General features: G+C 36.8%; 1 protein-coding gene across 1 annotated transcript; it reads left to right on the top strand.

Annotated features, from left to right (window-relative positions):
- Positions 1–249: 249 nt before the first annotated feature.
- LOC139711070 (uncharacterized) lies at positions 250–6,337 on the top strand. The gene is made up of 6 exons (XM_071622992.1): positions 250–366; positions 833–961; positions 1,774–1,905; positions 2,929–3,122; positions 3,738–3,953; positions 4,940–6,337. The coding sequence occupies exons 2-6, from the start codon at positions 835–837 to the stop codon at positions 5,066–5,068; spliced, it is 798 nt and encodes a 265-aa protein (XP_071479093.1). The 5' UTR covers positions 250–366; positions 833–834; the 3' UTR covers positions 5,069–6,337.
- Positions 6,338–20,157: the final 13,820 nt, after the last annotated feature.

The raw sequence follows: 20,157 nt of genomic DNA on the forward strand, positions 1-20,157 counted from the left end.
ACTGAACAAAGTGTGTTTATATAAATATAAATTAGCACACACATAAATTTAAATGAACGTGAGAATTTATCTGCATTATTTAAAATACTTTTAGGGACAGGTTCATTATAGTATTCTACTGCGTATTCTAAAGTCTTCCTGAGCATAATTATGATAAAAGACTAGAGCTTGGTCAAACCTATCGAACTGCTTGTATTATGATTTGCTGGAAGAAAACATTCTAAAAGTTGCCATTGTTTTCGAGTGATTTGTTGCATACTCTTTCAGGAAAGAACCACATAACCCAGCCCAGACAACATGGTAGTGACAAAGACGACAGTGGTGACGACGACGACGACTTGCCCCTAGCAGAATTGATTAAGCCAGGTATGGAAAGGAAAATTTAAAATAAAAATTAAAACACATTGCACTATACCAATTTGTAATTGCCTAGCTTAATTCGTCCATGGATGTTGATCACAACAAAGTGCAGGTCTGGATTTGAGTCATTCTGGTCAATGAAATATGATAAAAATGAACATAACCAACTACCGTAATGCTGACGAGCTGTCCTTGGCAGAATTGACTGAACAAAGTGTGTTTATATAAATATAAATTAGCACACACATAAATTTAAATGAGCGTGAGAATTTATCTGCATTATTTAAAATACTTTTAGGGACAGGTTCATTATAGTATTCTACTGCGTATTCTAAAGTCTTCCTGTGACATAATTATAATAGATAACAAATGACTAGCACTTGGTCAAACCTATCCAATTGCTTGTATTATAATATACTTAAGAGGAAACATGAACTAAATGCTAGAGTTTTCTGTAACATTTTTTTTTAAGGAATGGATGACATTAACCAGGCCACTGAGCCCATGCAACTTTCTGAAGACTCAATTGAGAAATCAGTGGGAACAGCCAATGACAAGGATGGTGGAGATAAGTCACCTCTACCAGAATTGACCCCAAAAGGTACTCAATTAAGATTAAGAAATGTTAACCAACATATAACTTGCGAATAGCCTGAATGAGAGATTAAGAGTGGATATACGATGTTCAGAAATTATTATTGACAGAAGCACAACCGTTTCACAAGCATATGCCAGAGTTCCGGGAATTAGATAAATGTAAATGGCTTGAATTCAACTTGTCATGCTGCTTGAATAGAAATTATATATCTATTTCATTTACAAATAGGCCTGTATGACAGTATATGTCTTGACAAGAAAATATAATTGACACAAGTTCGGGTAATTCATCTACAATTTTGTTAGATTCCATTTATGATGATCCATTCGATGTCAAATCTGCAAACCCTAGTGATATAAATGTGATTATTGTATGGAGTCTGGAAACTGAATTAAGGAGCAAGATAGCCAAGCAGACACGATAAAGAATTCATGTATACGTTCTTACAGTTGGAATAAATATCACATGGTTATGATATCACCAACAAAATATTGTTCACATTTTGAAAGACAATGAAAGGAAATAAGTGGCACATGTAATTTTTCGATGGCTACCCCTTTTGTCTGGGGAAAGGGGCTTTCACAATTGGTTGTGCGATCGCTATTGCCATTATTTCTTGATAGTATACTTTGTACAGGATCGCAAGCAATCGCAAGCGATCACATGACCGATTGTGAAAGCCCCTTAATTAGCAGCAGTGCGTATGATAACAAATTGCTAGCACTTCGTGAAACCTATCCAATTGCTTTTATCATAATTTGTTGAAAAGGAAACATGAACTAAATGCTAGAGTTTTCTGTAACATTTTTTTAAAGGAATGGACCACATTTACCAGGCCACTGAGCCCATGCAATTTTCTGGAGACTCTATTGAGGAAGCGGTGGGAACAGATACTAATGACGAGGATGGTGGAGATGAGTCATCTCTACCAGAATTGACCCCAAAAGGTACTCAATTAAGATTAAGAATTGTCAACCAACATATACTTTGCGAATAGCCTGAATGAAAGATCAATAGTGGATATATATGATAAGAAATTATTATTGGCAGAACGCACAGCCGTTTTATGGGCATGTGCCAGAGTTTATGGGAATTAGAGAAATGTAAATGGCTTGAATTTAACTGGTCAGGTTGCTTGAATAGAAATTATATATTATTGCATTTACAAATGGGACTGTATGACAGTATGTGTCTTAAAAGAAAACAAAATCGACACAAGTTCGGGTAATTCATCTACAATTTTGTTAGATTCCATTTATGACCATCCATTCGATGTCAAGTCTGCAAACCCTAGTGAAATAAAATTATTATTGTATGCAGTCCGGAAACTGAATTAAGGAGCAGGATAGCAAAGCAGACACGATACAGAATTCATGTATACGTTCTTACAGTTAAATAAATATCACATGGTTATAATATCAACAACAAAATCTTATTAAAATTTTGGAAGTGAATTAATATGAATAAGTGGCATATGTCATTTTCCAGTGCTACCCCATTTTTCTTGGTAACGACGGTGGGGTATTATTTGTGTGAAATATAATTTTATGTATTACTTAAGCCATGAGTTGGTAACAGTTAGTTAAAACAATGTTGGCTGTCACATTCTACGTAATTACCTAATTCATGGTCATAAGGGAATATTGATTTGAAAGTGTAAGATAAAACAACATACAAGTCCTCTCTAACATATCGGGCGAAGAGGTTATAATTTCATTAGTGTGAAAACATGAAAATGAATCTGTTGTCGAAGACTTGAAGTAAGCCATCTCCAAAATGGAAATGAGCCACGCCCCCTTAAAACACAAGTGAGCAATAAGGCAACTGACATTTGATAATGTGTTTGGAATCATTCAAAGTAATTAGTTGTTTTACTAAAAAGAGGCATTTGATCAATTGAATGGAAATATAAATGAAAAGTTAAAGTGATTGGAATTCGGCAACGAGTGTTAACTTGTTTTCCATTTTAGGTACTTTCTTGGATATAAGTCAAGCATTTCCTGAGTCGTTGTATGAACTGCAACAGGGCCTACCTATGTTCTGTTGTAATAGAGGATGTACTCGTGAAGTTTACCAGGAATGTATGACATGTTGGAAGCTGATCTGCTATGAACATTTTGTCGCAAAGGATCCTTGCAGTTGTCACGATGGCAAAGCTTGGGAGGTAAGAGTTAGCACGTTAAGTCTAAGCTTTAATTTAAAAATATCAAAAAGAAACTAAATACTAACAGTTCACCAATAATTCCGCGTGAGGTTTCACATACTTGACATAGTAGACAGACCTTGACATACTATTGTTATTTTCAAGAACTTCTCATAAAAAATATTGTCATGGTGACTTACAGTAAGCTTGGAGCTCGTTATTCAATATACACATGCATACATGAACTTGAATGTGATAAACATTGCCAGTCAATATTTATTCTAATTCTTCAGAGACTGTACCACAACATATGATTATTTCTAATGTTTCTATGTTGTAATCAAAATCAAACAAAAACTTAAGTCAATGGAAATGAACTAATATTTCTAATATTGATTTCTTCTTGCGAACAAACTAATGCAGATAGCATAAGAACTAAACAAGAAATCTTCAACACTTCGTTCACATGTAAACGGAAATAGTGTCGGAATTGAAACCAGATATGTTTTGATGCATTGTGTGTGACTCGTACTAATTATAGATAATTAAAATTGCGTTTAGTTCTTTATGAGAATTAAATTTCTGTTTGATTCTGATATATATATATATTATATATATATAATTATATATATGTAGGATGTTACAGACTTCGAGCGAGAGCGAAGCGACCGTGAGCAGCAAGATCCAGAGGTCTCACTTAACCATGCAGACTTCGAGCGAGAGCGAAGAGACCGTGAGCAGCAAGATCCGGAGGTCTCACTTAACCATGCAGACTTCGAGCGAGAGCGAAGCGACCGTGAGCAGCCAGACCCGGAGGTCTCACTTAACCTTGATGATGCTGAACAGCAGAAGGTAATACGGATTTTTTTCTTCTCTTTCAAATATAAATCAGTGTGACAACAAGCAATCACACAATTAAAGACATATCGTCCTTTTTGCAGATCAGCAGAAAACCATCCAAACATCTGTAAACCCTAGAGCATGGTGGGCAGGTTGTATATTCAAAATGTGAAATAGTTAAATCATGTAAAATTCAAATAATGCACGTAAACAGTGCATGAGAGATAGTCTTGCTCAGACACTTGGAAGTTTTGTTTCTTGAAATAATAGTTATCTGTGTGTAATTTAAATTACAAAACACATTATGAACATAATGTACATTACAGAAGACATTATTCAATATTTTGTAAAAAGTAATTAAAAAGGACTGTGTCAGAGACTAATATATTTTTTCGAGGTTCGAAAAAATAAATTCAAATTATAACGGTAGTTTGTACTTCACAAATGAAGACCCTACAGGTCTAAAAACTACACAAAGGTTTTTGTAACAGTGTCTTCTTCATTATATACCTTATTGTTTTACACCAATTGTATACACAAATTCAATGCAAAAGGGACATAATGTCTTTAAGGCTCTCCTTATCAATAAGTCCTCTAAATCACAAACTTATTAAAACAATCATATCAATTGTGCTTGTACTAGCATTTTGCTTATTTCTCCTGATGGCATAACGGCAATTGACTAAGCTCCTTCAAATTTAGCCAGGCAGAACGATAGCAGCCTCTTCCCGTGTTTTGAATAAAAGCGATATTTTTTATTCTTAATTCATAGATTTGTGAATTTATAACATAGTTCCCTGAAGACAGCATGGGCTTTCAGTTAAAACTATTAACATGTCATCACAGGCACCTTCAAAGCTTTTGAAAGGCTAATGAAAACTTTGCTAAAAATTTAACCCCCTTTTTGTATTCTCTGTTTCTTTTTGTTTTACTGAGTCCAGTTAGATATTCAGATAATGCTCTTACATTGGCTTCTTGTCTCCATATATCACTCGAAGGATGAAATAAATGAGACGGAGCAAGATCAAGGTGACCGTGACTCCCTCGAGCATCAAGAGGGTCAGCATACCCAACATGAAGATAACATGCACGAGGTTCAAGACAGTCAGTCTGAGGTGATTATATGATATAAAAGGTGTCATGAATTATGATAATATGAGCAGTATTTCAACAACAAAAATCTCTGTCAAATCATTATCTACACTTAGTAACTGCTTATTTCGGAAAGTGTGATTGGCTCTTCATACACGGGTTATGTACTGTAGTTCAATTACAGACTTGCAATAGCTTACAATCAAGTCCATTGCAAACGCGCCAGAAATTTAGTTTCTAAATTCTAAATTCCAAAATTCGCTACAACTTGGGGCACACAAGGATCAGACTGGTTCCACTGTATGGAATAATCTCCTTTTAGTTAGATAAACTTTGCTCTTCATCAGAGTCCTTTAAAAGTAGTTTAAAACTCACTTCTTTAATGCTACCTTTTGATTACCCATGCCTTGTATTAATAATTTACTTTCTATCTTACTCTTCTATTTTCGCGTGGAGCATTCTACAGAGTGGATTTGCCGCATTACAAATCTCATCAATCATTATTATCATTATTACTTACTGTTGCAGAATTTTAGGGAAACTAATATGAGAACTGCCTCGTGCCGTTTTTTCGACCTCTAATTTACGTCTGTAAACTCGCTGAAAAACGCATACGTTTTTAGACGCTAAACGGTTCAGTGTAGGACAGTACCTTTGTATTCACGAAACATGGCCCATATCTAATATTGACTTTTCACTTGCATATTGACATGTTTCTGTGGATTATTTTTGAACCTTCAGTATATTCCCACTTTTTTACAATAAACTTATGAAACAAATTTCCTTTTTACATTCTGTGTGCTACTTGTAGCAAGGAGAAAGAAAGAGTTAATCATGTGTTATTTTCTATTTCAGAAACGTGGGAGGAAGAGAAAACGGAATCCAGAAGAATGGAAGAAAAGACAGCAGTCAAGAAAACGTAATCGGGGAGAGGAATATGTTGTACGTAATAAAACAATCCCTGCCAGAAAGATAGGAAAGAAGTGTAACACAAAATGTCCCCATAAGTGCTTCTCTAAGTTCTCTGATGAAGACAGGAAAACATTGTTCGAGGATTACTGGAAAACGGGCTCCTACACCCGTCAGCGAGATTTTATTCATCACCATATTTCTCGGTCCAAAGCAATACCTAGAAAAAAGAGAAAAAGTCAGAAGCGAGTGCGTCACATGTACAAATACCATCTCCCGCTCACATCACAAAGGGAACGAGTGTGCAAACATTTCTTTCTCAGTACTTTGGGAATTGGTTCCAAGCTTATTGAGTATACATTGAAGAAGTATGAAGGCCCGTTTGCACGAGAAGACAGGAGGGGGAAGTTACCGTCAGTGAACAAAACTTCAGAAGAAGATGTTAAAAAAGTATGTGAACACATTGATTCATTTCCTGTTGTTGAATCACATTACTGTCGTGCGTCTTCAAAAAGGAAATATCTGGACCCTTCTTTAAGCGTTTCCAAGATGTACGCAATGTACGAATCGTCTGTATCGAAACCAGTTTCCTTCGCAGTGTATAGAAACATTTTCAATTCCCAATATAATTTGGGATTTCATCATCCGAAGAAAGATGAATGTAACACATGTGCTTCATTCAATAATTCAACTCCGGAAGAAAGGGAAGTTAAAGAGCAGAACTACAAGAAACACATTGCTGAAAAGGAAAGTGCAAGAGAAGAGAAACAAAGAGACAAGGAACGAGCAAAGATCGATCCAATCTTTAGCTCCTTTACTTTTGATCTTCAGCAGGTCTTGACTACACCCTATGGCCAGACATCTTCGTTCTATTACAAGCGGAAAATGTCTACGTATAATTTCACTGTATACAACCAGGCTACTGCATGTGGAAATTGCTTTGTCTGGCATGAGACTACAGCGAAGCGGGGAGCATGTGAGATTGGCTCATGCCTCTTAAAGTTCATGCAGTCACTTGATCCTGATACCACACACATAAGTTTCTTTTCTGACTGCTGTGGAGGCCAAAATCGGAACAGAATTATAGCTTGCACTTTGCTATATGCAGTTCTGCACACTAATGTTGCCATCATTGACCATAAATTCTTGATCAGCGGACATACTCAAATGGAATGTGACGCGATGCATTCCTGCATCGAAAGGAACAAAAGGGGAGTGACAATCCATCACCCCGACCAGTGGATACCAGTTATTCAAACAGCAAGGAACAGGAATCGGTATGAAGTTACCCACATGACGAAAGAGGACTTCCTTGATCTGCGTCAGTTGACAACACCCTGTGTGAAGTACATGAAGAAGGACAGGGCTGGCAATCCCGTCAACTGGTTGAAAATTCGTCAGATCCGCGTACAGAGGACAGACCCCTCTGTCATCAAAATAAAGTATGATTTCAACGAAGACTTCGTAGAAGTTCGCGTCTCGGGCTCAAGTCGAAGAAATGACATGCGTCTGCCTCTGTTGTACAAGCAACATCTCGCCCTCTCAAGGGAAAAGAAGCAAGATTTGCTTAGTTTGTGCAAGGACAACATTATCCCATCGATGTATCACAGCTACTATGAAAACCTCACGACAGAGGTACAACAGTCTCAGAGTGATGAATCCGAGGAGGAGGAAAATGATGGACACATGCATCAAACATCCGAACAGTGAATCATATTGTAGGCCTACTGTTGTGGCTTGAACACAGACGACAGTACAAATACATATACAGCTGTAGTACTCTTGTGCATCGTTTGAATTCTACACATCTTGCGACTTTGACATTTCACAGACATGATCCAAATACTAGTATCATTAGTTGTATACAGTGTTTGGTGTATTTAGGGAAGTCTGCAAAAGGACTTTCTAACTTTAAGGCGGAGATACACATACAGTATATAACATGAGCCAACCTGATGTCTGCATTAGAGCCTATTAGCATATGGAATGGAACTTTAGATTTCATACTGCCTTACTTTGGTAAAAGGAATCAAGAGACATACCATCCAAATTTGAGTAATTGACGTTTTTATATTACACCTAATGTGCTCTTCTTCCAAGTCAAATTTAATGCACAAACACTCACCTTGCTCAGAGATATAATAGGTTATACATTGTGATATTCCATTGATGCCCTTGCAAATTTGAGACACATTTTGGTCATTACAAGGAGTATCACTTTTGTCGCTTACTTCGTTTTGCCCAACTAGGGCACCACATTGAAGGGAGAATGCAATGACTTGGACTTGGACATTACTTAGATTGAACACGTAGGCCTGTACTTAGAAAATACAGTAAGTATGTACACATTTTTGGATAAATTAAAATGTATTCTAGGAATTCTGTTTTTCCATTGGTAATTCGAAATATTCAAAATTAAGTGCAAATAAGGACACTAACAATAATTACAGAAATACCTGGTATAATGTGTGCTTGTGTGACAATTGTATCATAATAAATTACAAAACGAATTGAATCGAATCTGCAAATCCTCAAACCTTGGGAAATTTGAATACATGTCTTCTTGTATTTCAAAATATTCCGATGAACTTGATGAGATTTGGGGTTTTTCGCCCAAAGTGAAGAAAATTTATGCTTAATTTACACCATTATCTTTATTTTTTGAAATGTAAGTATTGGAAGAATGTGACATGCCCTGCAAAATTACAAATGTGTTGTTTGAAAATTGATTTCTAAGTTGCAATTTGAAATGCCACGATTTCACTTTCTTAGACTACTTTCACAACATAACTAATAATTGTGATTAGCATTTGGATATTCTGCGATGCAATGACAGCAAGGAGAGCATGAATTCATATTAATGTAAATAAAGGCAAGAACAGTAAAAAAATGTCAACAAGTTTTGAAAAAGTATCATAGTTAGAGACGCGAGTATATACCTGGCAGAATGTCATCACAAGTCCTGCATAGATGCAACACTGTGTATTATTCGAAATGTATTAATCTAATTGTCGATTTCACTTTCGTAACTATATCTGCACAGCATGAACAAGAAAGTGAATAATATTTTGATATTTAGCATTGTTTCATATTTTATGCCTCCGCCAACGAAGTGGCCGCAGGCGTTATGTTTTCGGGTCGTCCATCCGTGCGTATGTCCGTCCCATTTTGTTTTTTTCAATCTCTCAAGAACCGTGATGGTTTGACATCAAACTTAGTATGAGGGTATATGGGGGGGGGGGGGGAATAATACTTTGGTTCGATTTTGGGGTCATTGGGTTAAAGGTCAAAGGTCACAGAGGTCATTTTGTGGAAAAATGAGGTAACTTTGAGAAAATAAATAAAATGAATTTAATTGTATTAACTGCCTTAAAGATGGTTCGTTCCTTGAATAGCTATGCAACATCGTAAGTTGATTAAAATGTAATTTTAGACAATCTGAAGCTTTCACGTTTGGAATCTTGATGTATACACGCAAAACATTATGCCGTTAAATTTCAAACGACCTTTTTTCATACCTCGAAACAAATATCAGTCTGTATTACAGTCCCTATTTGTAATTATGTAATGATGTGTGAAGTCCTTATTTTTACCATATTATTACAATATTTTCCAAAATATCTTCTACAATAATGAATAATATGTTCAACATTTGTTTTTTTTTTTCAAATTATACGCAGAAACCTATTATTTCAACAAATAAACATGTCAATTGTCTGAGCAAGAACTATCAATCATGTATTGTTTATGTGTATTATTTGAATTTCGCGTGACTTATCGACTTCAAATTTTGAATATATAGCTTAAAAGTGTCATGTCAGGTAGACCGATGCCGCAATTTAAATGTTAATTGGCTGTATATATATATATATAATAAACTCATTTGAACATACATGGTGTTTGATTTGATTTCATTGTTGGTATTTCATTGGTCAGCTACATTAGACCATTAAAGCACAAAGATAGCGTTGATAAATCTGAAAACCTTTGAAAAATACTTCTCAAAAAATTGTAGTATTAATAATGATTTGATCATTATGCCAAGTCATTGAGCAGTAGTAATTGCTCTAAATTTCTTCATTAATTTCTAAATAATTTATGTGAGTTATTTAAGAATGGTCTCGAGGGCATTCGAATGAATACATGCACATTATCAGCTATAGTTTACAAGGTGTAACTATGAATAAATCGTTAGTCTAATATTTGTTCAAAGCGTGAAAATTATTTAGAAACACTTGCGAGAATGTCTTAAGATATAAAGAGCAAGTTCTATTTTATTTTCTGTTTTTCATTCCCAAAACTATCTCTGTGCTTAGTACCAGACCACATTCAAAATTTTCTCGTACAATATACATGTATTATCTATGCGTAACTCTTGATTATTTTTTTCTTTAAAAATTATGAATTATGTACCAAATGAAATAACCAATGCTGCAAAATATTATCCCCTTTTGTCACGGGCAAAATATGTTGAAGTAGCTTGCAGGAATTATCTAAAGGCAAAATAAGCTGCAAATCCTTAAATTGGCAACATAATTCTATACACTGTTGTAGGTGCAAATTGGCAACTTTTTCGATTGGAAAGGATTGCCACATGTTTTTATGCCATATTGTATACACAAAGCATACATTTTCATAGAATTGACTTAGAAATGAAGAAATTTATGTTGCTAATTTTAATACTAAAAAGCGATTGATGTCCTCTTAGGAATGTGGTCTGGTATGCATGGGGTTAATGCATTTCTCACAAATACAATATATTGAATCCTATAATTTAGAATTTTCCAGTAATAAAATGGGGATAAGGCCCCACTACAGTATATAAAAGACACGACTGATAAAGCCTAGCAGTTACGTTAAAATCACTATTGGGTACAGACAAACTTAATGCACACATGTTATGGAGTGACAGTACCCTTTCAACACCGTCAGTTCGTGCGATGTTAAATGGCAAGAAGGGGTTATCGACGCGCGCTTTAGCGTTAACCCCTTTTTGCCATTCAAAAGCACGCGAAGATATGGCTGTATTAAGGTTACTAATGGAAAAATTGTAATTACTCAAAGATTTAATGAGGATTATCGCTGAAAGTACGCTTGTAAAGTAATTAATCGTTAATGTACACTATATATAAGAAATGAAGGAATCAACCTTGATTAAACCCAATTTTGAAGCCAAAAAACCTTTAAAGTCGATTATCTCGAAAACTTTTTTCGCGCAGCCCCGCGTAGCTCGGATGCGTTAACCCCTTTTTCCATTGAGGCGACGACTTTATTCCATGCTCTGTGTTCTCCCGAACGTGTGGTTGGAGATCAATCCATGTATACGTATCGTCATCTTGGCACAAGGCAGATTATTACTAAAGTCTTACAAAATCGATCAGTCCTGTTGGATCAAACTTATCCACAGTTTACTTTGTTTTGCAATTTTATCACCAGGGAACAGCGTTGATACTGATGCAACTAATACAGCCTATGATGGGGGACATGACGATAGTGCTATGGACAGAGGTAGTCTCGTACATGACACTCAGGTAGGTGAATTGTGTCCCAGTCTAATCAGCCACTGTCCTATTGCCAGTTCTACACATTGAGCTGGCATAGCAAAATTTCATGTCGATCTGCCGAGTGTAACTCACTTGTCCTGACATCTTAACTTCAAACTGTACAACACACAGTTGCCGAAAAAAGAAAGGAGCCTTGAGCTATTTAAAATTTGGTATCTGCTATATTAATTGTATACACGAACAGTACTTTGAGTGTAGTCGGAGTGGATTTGGCCACGTCCGCTGCAGAGATTTTCTTGTGAGCGCTCTACTGACTGCAGTTCTTCTCAAATCATTGTAAAATTTAGCATGAAGGTGCATTATTGTTAGGCAACAATGCCCATTGGTTTTGGTGTGGGGTAGTTATTGTTGCCATGGCAACACTTTTGTGAAAATAGTTCAGATTTTCTTGTGACCGTTCCACGGACTGCAGTTCTTAGATCATCTTCAAATTTGGCATGAAGGTACATTATGGAAAGGTGAGGACGTCTGTTCTTCGTGTTTGCGGTGTTATCGTTGCCATGGTAACCTTGTTCTTGTGGAAGTATTCTAGAACCTGCAACTTCTGCTGGTTTTACCCGATCGTTTTGAAATTTGGCACACAGAAGCAATATTCTTAGAAAGTAAAGTGAAGAGGTCCACATTGTTTTTGATGTGGGAGAGTCATTTTGCAAAATGGTAACACTTTAATAGGAAAATGATTGTCTCAGAAGTGCTCTACCGCCTGCAGTTCTTCTTCCATCATCTTTAAATTGGCAGAGAGGTGCATTATGGTAAATTAAAGACTTCTACCGTTTATAGTGCGGGTGAAGTCATCACTATAGTGATGGGGTGACATTTTTTGTGTGGAAATAAATATTTTTGAAAGTATTCTAGAACCAATTTTTAACTAATATGAACTATGTGCAAATTGGCACATAGTTCGGATGTAACATGATGTGAAAATCACATTTTTGGGATGGCTACTAAGCGTTGCTATTAAGGCAAATGGGCAACCACACATTCAGATTTGAATGTCTATTTTATTGGCCACATAAATAATGAAAAAAAAATAATGATAATGATATTAACTTTGGAAAACAATTTCATTTTGCCATAGCTCCTGCACTTCTAGGGGGATCACGCTGCAGCTGTCACAAAATTCATCCAAATGGGGGATGGCTAACAGGTTTTGGGATACATGAGACAGGTTCCCTAGCCAATAGTTATCACATCGGGAAAACACAGACAAATCTCACTTTTACGATAAGTCAGTGGGAGTTTGATTTGCAGGTTGCTGTATACATGTTATTTTGAGTTAAACTTTATGATTCAGACAAGGCCAGTGCCAAACTTGCAACTTCAGAATAACAGCAAAGTACAGGTATTAACGAGCTTGGTATAGTTAGAAAACTCATATCTGAATGAAAAAAAAAATCAAAATAGGCCAACAGGTAACAGCATTCCATACACTTTGTGAATGGGGCTAAAATTCCAACACACCACAATGCTGATAGAAATAACGCATTACAATGCTATATGCCACAAATTGGCCTAGTTTGATACAGGACCTAACATACATTTTCGTTTTGATCTGTCCTTTATATTTCAGGATAAACTAGACGTAGTTTTGATAAAACTAGATCAGATTCTTGGAAAGCTGACTTCCCTTGAAAGGGAATTAGCCCTGAAAGGGGAGGAAACATCCATCCGGACAACAGCTGCAGAAGAAGAACACTCAGGAGAGGGGGAGGAAGAGGGTGACTTTCACATGCCAGCGGAAACTGAAGAGGAGTTCTTACACAACAATAATAAATTGGCAGACCCTCTCACACGCCGTTTGGTGGTAAGTGTAAATGTTGTAATTGTTATGCAAAGAGGGAATAGATATTTAATTTATTTATCTCAATTATCTGCCACACATTTTTTGTAACACTCCATTTTACGCCAAGTCACATTCTTGACTTTTTCCTTCAATTCTTGTGCATCTTTTTGACATCAAGCTTACGAAGATCGGTCATACAGTTACCTAGTCATAATTATGGCCTCTTGCGATCTCATGTCAGCCTGAAAATGAGAATTTCTGAGTCTAAGCACTGGGCGGGAATCGAACTCGGGTCCTCAGACTGGGAGTCGAGAGTCTTATCCACTATGCCACAGCGCCCCCACGTGACATTATGTGTAGGTAAATAGAGTAATATCAGGTAGTAATATCATGAAAATGCTGGAAATATCGGTTACACATACCGGGTAATATTGGGTAAGTGGGGTAATTTTGGGTGGTGATGACGCGGAAACCACGGTAACACCAGTGGGTAGTAACGGGGAAATAGTAGACCAATATTTCCCCGTTATTACCCGCACCTGATATTACTCCATTCACCCGATATTACTGGTATTATGTAACCAACATTTCCAGTAAGGTGGTAAAAACAACGTTATTTCGTGGTATAACCTGGGTAATAATGTCTGGTCAATTGAGTAATATCGGGTGGTAACATCATGAAAATGCTGGAGATATCGGTTACATCTTACTGGGGAGTTATTGGTAAATGCAGTAATATCAGGTGGTAAAAACGTGGCAATGCCGGAAACGTCGGTTACATCTCAACGGGAAATATTGGGCAAATGGGGTAATATAGGGTGGTAATAACATGACAGTGCAGGAAATATTGTTAACATCGTACTGGGGAATATTGGCTAAATGGAGTGATATCGGGTAAATACAGTAATATTGGGTGGTAATAGCAAGGCAATGCTGGAAATATCGGCTACATCATACCGGGAAATATCGGGTAAATAGAGTAGGCCTAATATCGGGTGAAGGTAATAACGGAAACTCAAAAGAGGTTCCTTGGTACACATGAAAGGCAAGCATGGTTGGTGGAAAGGGAGGGTGATGCAAATCTTCAGTGTTCCTGTTGACGGACAAAAGATGTCAGATGATGACGTAGACGATAGTGATGATGAAGATATTCCCCTCTCTGCCATAGGTAATTTGAATACATTGTTACTGATTTATTCTAGACCAATACGTGTATTTAAAACTGTTTCATCTCAGTTTTCCTGTACATACAGACCTTCATACATCTCTATTAACATTGAATTTGTTTGTATGTATATATGTATTATGTATGTTATTTTGCAGCTGCAGCTCCAGAAACATCAGCAGCTCAGCTACCAGCAGAGAAAGCAGTAGCAGAGCATCTTTGGACAACCGATGAGAATCGCGATGATGATGACATTTCTCTTTCTGCCCAAGGCAATCTTAGTACAGTGCACTCCCGTTACAACGAACACGGTTATAACGAAATTTCGTTATAACGAAGTAAAACTTCTGGTCCCAAAATTAACACCATTAAAGCCTATGGTACAAAATTCGCTTATAACGAACACGGTTATAACGAATTTTCGTTATAACGAAGTCTTTTCCGATTTTTCTTAATTTCATTTAATTTGTTCACTTACTGTCTATGTAGCTCATGATTGGAATATTGATGCCACTTAACGGGGATCCATGTTTTGATATCTTGAATCTAATGGTTACAATGTGGACCTAATCAGTGATCATATCCAATTGCAGATCTATGTTAATTGTCATCGCTTTGTACTTTTGAAAGTGTTAGACTTGGATGCTACTAAAAGTGATAGTAGACTGTTTAACTAGTAAAGGATGGAAATTAAAGCATTCCATTTTTTTCAGTTGTCATATTTCCATGTGAAAAGACTTTACATATCTTTTCAAAGAATGTGAGCATTATATGTATGTACGTATTATTCATGTTATTTTTCACCTGCAGTCCCAGGAACATCAGCAGTACTGCTTCAGGCAGTAGCAGCAGTAACAGCCCCTGAGTGTACGTCTGCATCAGCTCATCTTCTGCATACATCTCTAACAACTGAGGGTAACTATGATCAAAAGCTTAATTTCCAATAACAATAGTTTAAGGATGTAATAAATTGTTTTTCTCTTCATGCTTATACCCAAAGTTTGCTGCAGCAATCTCATGCAAACAGTAGTACAGTAGTAAGAGAAATCCAATTAATGATGTAACAACAATTCAGCCCAATTTAGCAGTTTCATCAATTGAATATTTGTTTTCCCCACATTATGTGGATGCGATTTTAATTTAAAAGCGGACTTATCCCTCCACATCCTTTAATTTCCTTATTTCAGACTGCAACGAATACCCAATCTTGCTGGATGATAGCGACTTTCTCGATCTTGAGACAGTGATGTCGCTGTCAGACATTGAAGAACCTATGTCCATCGATTTTGATGATAGCAGGACACAAGAAGGTAGTACAAAAATATTTGTTAAGTGTAATAGAAGTAAATACAAATGCAGTTAATGTTCTCTACTGCCCTCTAATCTTGTTGGTATTCATCTCGAGAAATATATACAATATATCTATTGCACTAAATTATATCTATTGCACTAACTGAACTACAGTAAAAAAAAAAAGAAATACGGACAAACGTGTAAGTATCATGTTTCTTGTAGAGAAAAGAGTGGGAATTATTGGTGAATTTCTTGTTCATTATTCATTGCACAATGTAGCCTTGGTCTTGATTAAGTTTGTAATAATTGCCAGTAATTATCTTATCGTCACTGTTACATATTTTCTACAGGTTTTTCATAATTTCAACACAGTTTCACATAAATTGGTTATCAGTTTTTCACCAGCTTTGACTGATTTAATCCTTTTTGCAGGACCTTATCAAAATACAAAAGAAATATTAGAAGTAATGTCTGATGTTCATAGTATGTATTCCATTCACTCTCTTTTCATTGCAGATTTGGAAACTGAAATGCCCTTGGAGATTGTCGAGGGAATGGATGCTGACGACAGTGAGAAACCAGAAGATTTTCCTGTGGAAGAATCTGTAGGTACAGATATCAGTACTCTGTCTGATAGATCTCCTCAAGTAGTTAAAGAAGTGAAATCTAAAAACAGAATCGTCAAAGAAAAGCGTAACAGTGGGGAAGCCTACAACTCTGAAAAGTCAGGAAAATTTGTAGAGGGCAGAAAATATGTGAAATATCAAAGATGTGATACGACACGTTACCATAAAGGTTTTGGCTGTGACTGCCTCAGTGAAAACGACAGAGTGTCTATCAGGCAAGATTACTATGCCTTGAAAAGTCTGACCCTACAGCGAGAATGGCTAGCCAGACATGTTACTTGTCATGTTGTCCCCCATCCTAAGGGCCGCAAAAAGAGGAAAATGACATACACTCTTCCCCATCAGTCCAGTCGCGGCCAGACTGTGAAAGTTTGCAGGCTCATGTTCATGAACACACTTGGTATCACAGAAAAGCAAATTCGCACAGTCTTGAACAAGAAAAATCCTGTAACAGGTGTGCTTGGAAGAGAAAAGCGGGGCGGCAATCAAAAGCCTGAACCTGAAAAGCGACAAAAGATCTTAGAACACCTATCCAAATTCCCACGAGTTGAATCCCACTATTGTCGATCCTCATCTACATGTGAGTACTTGAGTGGAGATCTAACAAAACGGAAAATGTACCGTATGTTCTGCAAAGAGAACCCAGGTTGTGCTTCATATTCTTTGTACAGAACTGTCATGCGAGAGCAAAATCTAAAATTCCATCGACCCAAAAAAGACAAGTGTGGAATTTGTGAGTCGTATAGACAGATGTCTGAAGCCGAGAGAGCTAAAATCAAAGATGAGTATTTGGTTCACAGATCAGAAATTGCTGAAGTTAGGAAACTGAAAGAGGAAAGTAAGAAGCGTTCCCAGAGTTATCCCACTCATGGTGCAGCAGTATTCTACTTACAGCAAAACATCCATTTGCCTAAATCAAATAGGGGGGAACTCTTCTACAAGAGACGCCTTGCGTGTTACAACTTCACTATCTATGATTTGGCAAGTCATGAGGGGCACTGCTACCTATCGAATGAAACAATCACCAAGCGTGGTGCATGTGAGGTTTCCACCTACTTGTTTGATTTCTTACAGAACATGGATCAGCAAGGTAAAAGAACAGTTGATCTGTTCTGCGATGGTTGTGTTGGACAAAACAAAAATTCAATCGTGGCCGCAATGTGTCACAAGTTTCTGTCCGAATCCACTAGTGTTGAATCAGTAACAATCCACTTCTTTGAGACCAACCACGGCCAAAATGAGGGGATAGCATCCATGCAACAATCGAAAAGTGCCTTTCTCGTAAAGAAGAGGTGTTTCACCCCAGCCAGCTGCATTCTGCCATCTCAGAGGCTCGGCAAGAGCCAGAGCCTTACAGAGTTAGGCATGTGAGAACGAAAGACATATTGGATTGGAGGTCTTATGGCCAAAATCTCTCCATCCTAAAGTGTAGGAAAACAAGCAATGGAATGCCCCTTGACTGGAAAAAGATCAAACAAATCAGAGTTGCCAAAAATGAAGATTTGCCTCCAGTCATGATGTTTAAGACTTCACATGTCGACAAGAATTTTGTCACCCTAGAACTTGGCAGCAGTGTGTGCTTGCGATCAAAGAGTCACTGCAATCCAAACAATGACATGCCCACTAAACTGTACAGAGAAAGGCCCAAACTTGCCTTAGGCAAATATCAAGACTTGTTAAGTCTTTGCACTGGCAACTACCCTGTCATTGCTCAACAAGATGTGGTGGAATTCTACCAGAATCTCCCACATGAGTAATTGTAATCACATGTACTTGAAAGATTTAATCTATTCCTGTTCGGAGAAGGGAAACATTACAAATGGAAAATAACAATTTGGCTATAAAAAATTAATCCATTTATGGTACAACACATATCGAGAATAGATTAAACTGTTGTAACAATGTTTGGTAATCTTGGTTTTACTTTCATTGAAAAATAGAAGACGTCACTATTGTAAGTAATTAATATCATTTGTTTTGTTTTGTTTTGTTTTGTTTTGTTTTTTGTCTTTTACAGGGTTTATGTGCAGCAAGAGTCAGTGCCTGGCCTTTTCTATTATATTTGACCTTCACTTCCAGGTAAAATTTTGTTGTCATTCTTGACAATGTGATTTTGATTTACTTGCACACTGATATACTATGTCAAATGTGACATTGCACATTGCAGAACATTTCACCATGCACTTGACAGGTCAGATAACTTCCTGAACTTTGAGGAGAATGCTACGTTTGTACATGTTACTCGGTATTGCACCATTTGTGATTAAACATGCATACTAATGCATATTTCTGAAGCACACAATATGCAGAATTTCTCACCAATTTGCAGGTCAGATTACGTACCTTGTGAAGCATGAGGAGAATGCTGCATTTTTATATGTTACTGCACCATTTGTGACTAAACATGCATACTCATATACAGTTGTATTTGTGAAGTCAAGGAAATGCTGAACTTCTGACCAATTTACAGGTCAGGTTACATCTTGAAGTGCAGGGAAATTGCTACATGTACACCTATGCAATTGCACGATTTTTGAAATTGACATGCTTGTGCTAATTCATCTGTGAAGCATAAAAATGCAGGAATTATCACCAACTCACAGGTCAAATTACCTTGTAAGGTGTGGAATGCCTGAGAATGCTCTTTTTGTACACTGTAATTGTACCATTGTAGATTAACATGCATATAACAGTACATGTTACTGCACCATTTGTGAGTTAACATGTATAATAATTCATTTATATCTGAAGCACACAGAATTGAGAAGCTCTCACCAATTTACAGGTCAGATTACTAGTACCTTGTGAGGAGAATGCTACATTTGTACCTGTTGCTGCACCATTTTGTGACTTAACATGCATAGTAATACACATACAACTGTGAAGCATAGAAATGCAGAATTTCTCACCAATTTGCAGGTCAGAGTACCTTGTAATGTGTGAGAAGAATGCTACATTTGTACCTGTTTCTGCACCATTTTGTGACTTAACATGCATACTAATACACATACAACTGTGAAGTATAGAAATGCAGAATTTCTCACCAATTTGCAGGTCAGAGTACCTTGTAATGTGTGAGAAGAATGCTACATTTGTACCTGTTTCTGCACCATTTTGTGACTTACCATGCATACTAATACACATACAACTGTGAAGCATAAAAATGCAGAATTTCTCATCAATTGCAGGTCAGATTACCTTGTAAAGTGTGAGGAGAATGCTACATTTGTACCTGTTACTGCACCATTTTGTGACTTAACATGCATACTAATACACGCACAACTATGAAGCAAATAAATGCAGAATTTCTCACCATTTACAGGTCAGATTACCTTGTCAAGTGTGAGGAGAATGCTACGTTTGTACATGTAATTGTACCATCATTTTGTGACTTAACCTGCATACTAATACTTTTGTGAAGTCTAGACACTGCAGAACTTCTCATTAGTTTACAGGTCAGATTAACTTGTGAAGTGTGAGGAGAATGCTTCATTCTTACATGTTACTGCACCATTTGTGACTAAACATGCATACTAACACCTTTGTGAAGTCAAGGAAGTGCAGAATTTCTCACCAATTTACAGGTCGATTACCATGGAAACGTTGAGGAGAATGCTACATTTGTACCTGTTGCTGCACCATTTGTGACTTAACATGCATACTAATTCACTTGTGAAGCATAAAAATGCAGACATTCTTAAAAATCTGAAGGTCAAATTACATCGGGGAGTGTGAGGAAAATGCTACATGCTAACATGCTATTGGACCAATTGTGAATTTCCAT

The sequence above is a fragment of the Diadema antillarum genome, unplaced genomic scaffold, assembly GCF_040938485.1.
Source record: "Diadema antillarum isolate AM-2024a unplaced genomic scaffold, OU_Dant_1.0 scf00000039, whole genome shotgun sequence".
NCBI classification, from domain to species: Eukaryota; Metazoa; Echinodermata; class Echinoidea; order Diadematoida; family Diadematidae; genus Diadema; species Diadema antillarum.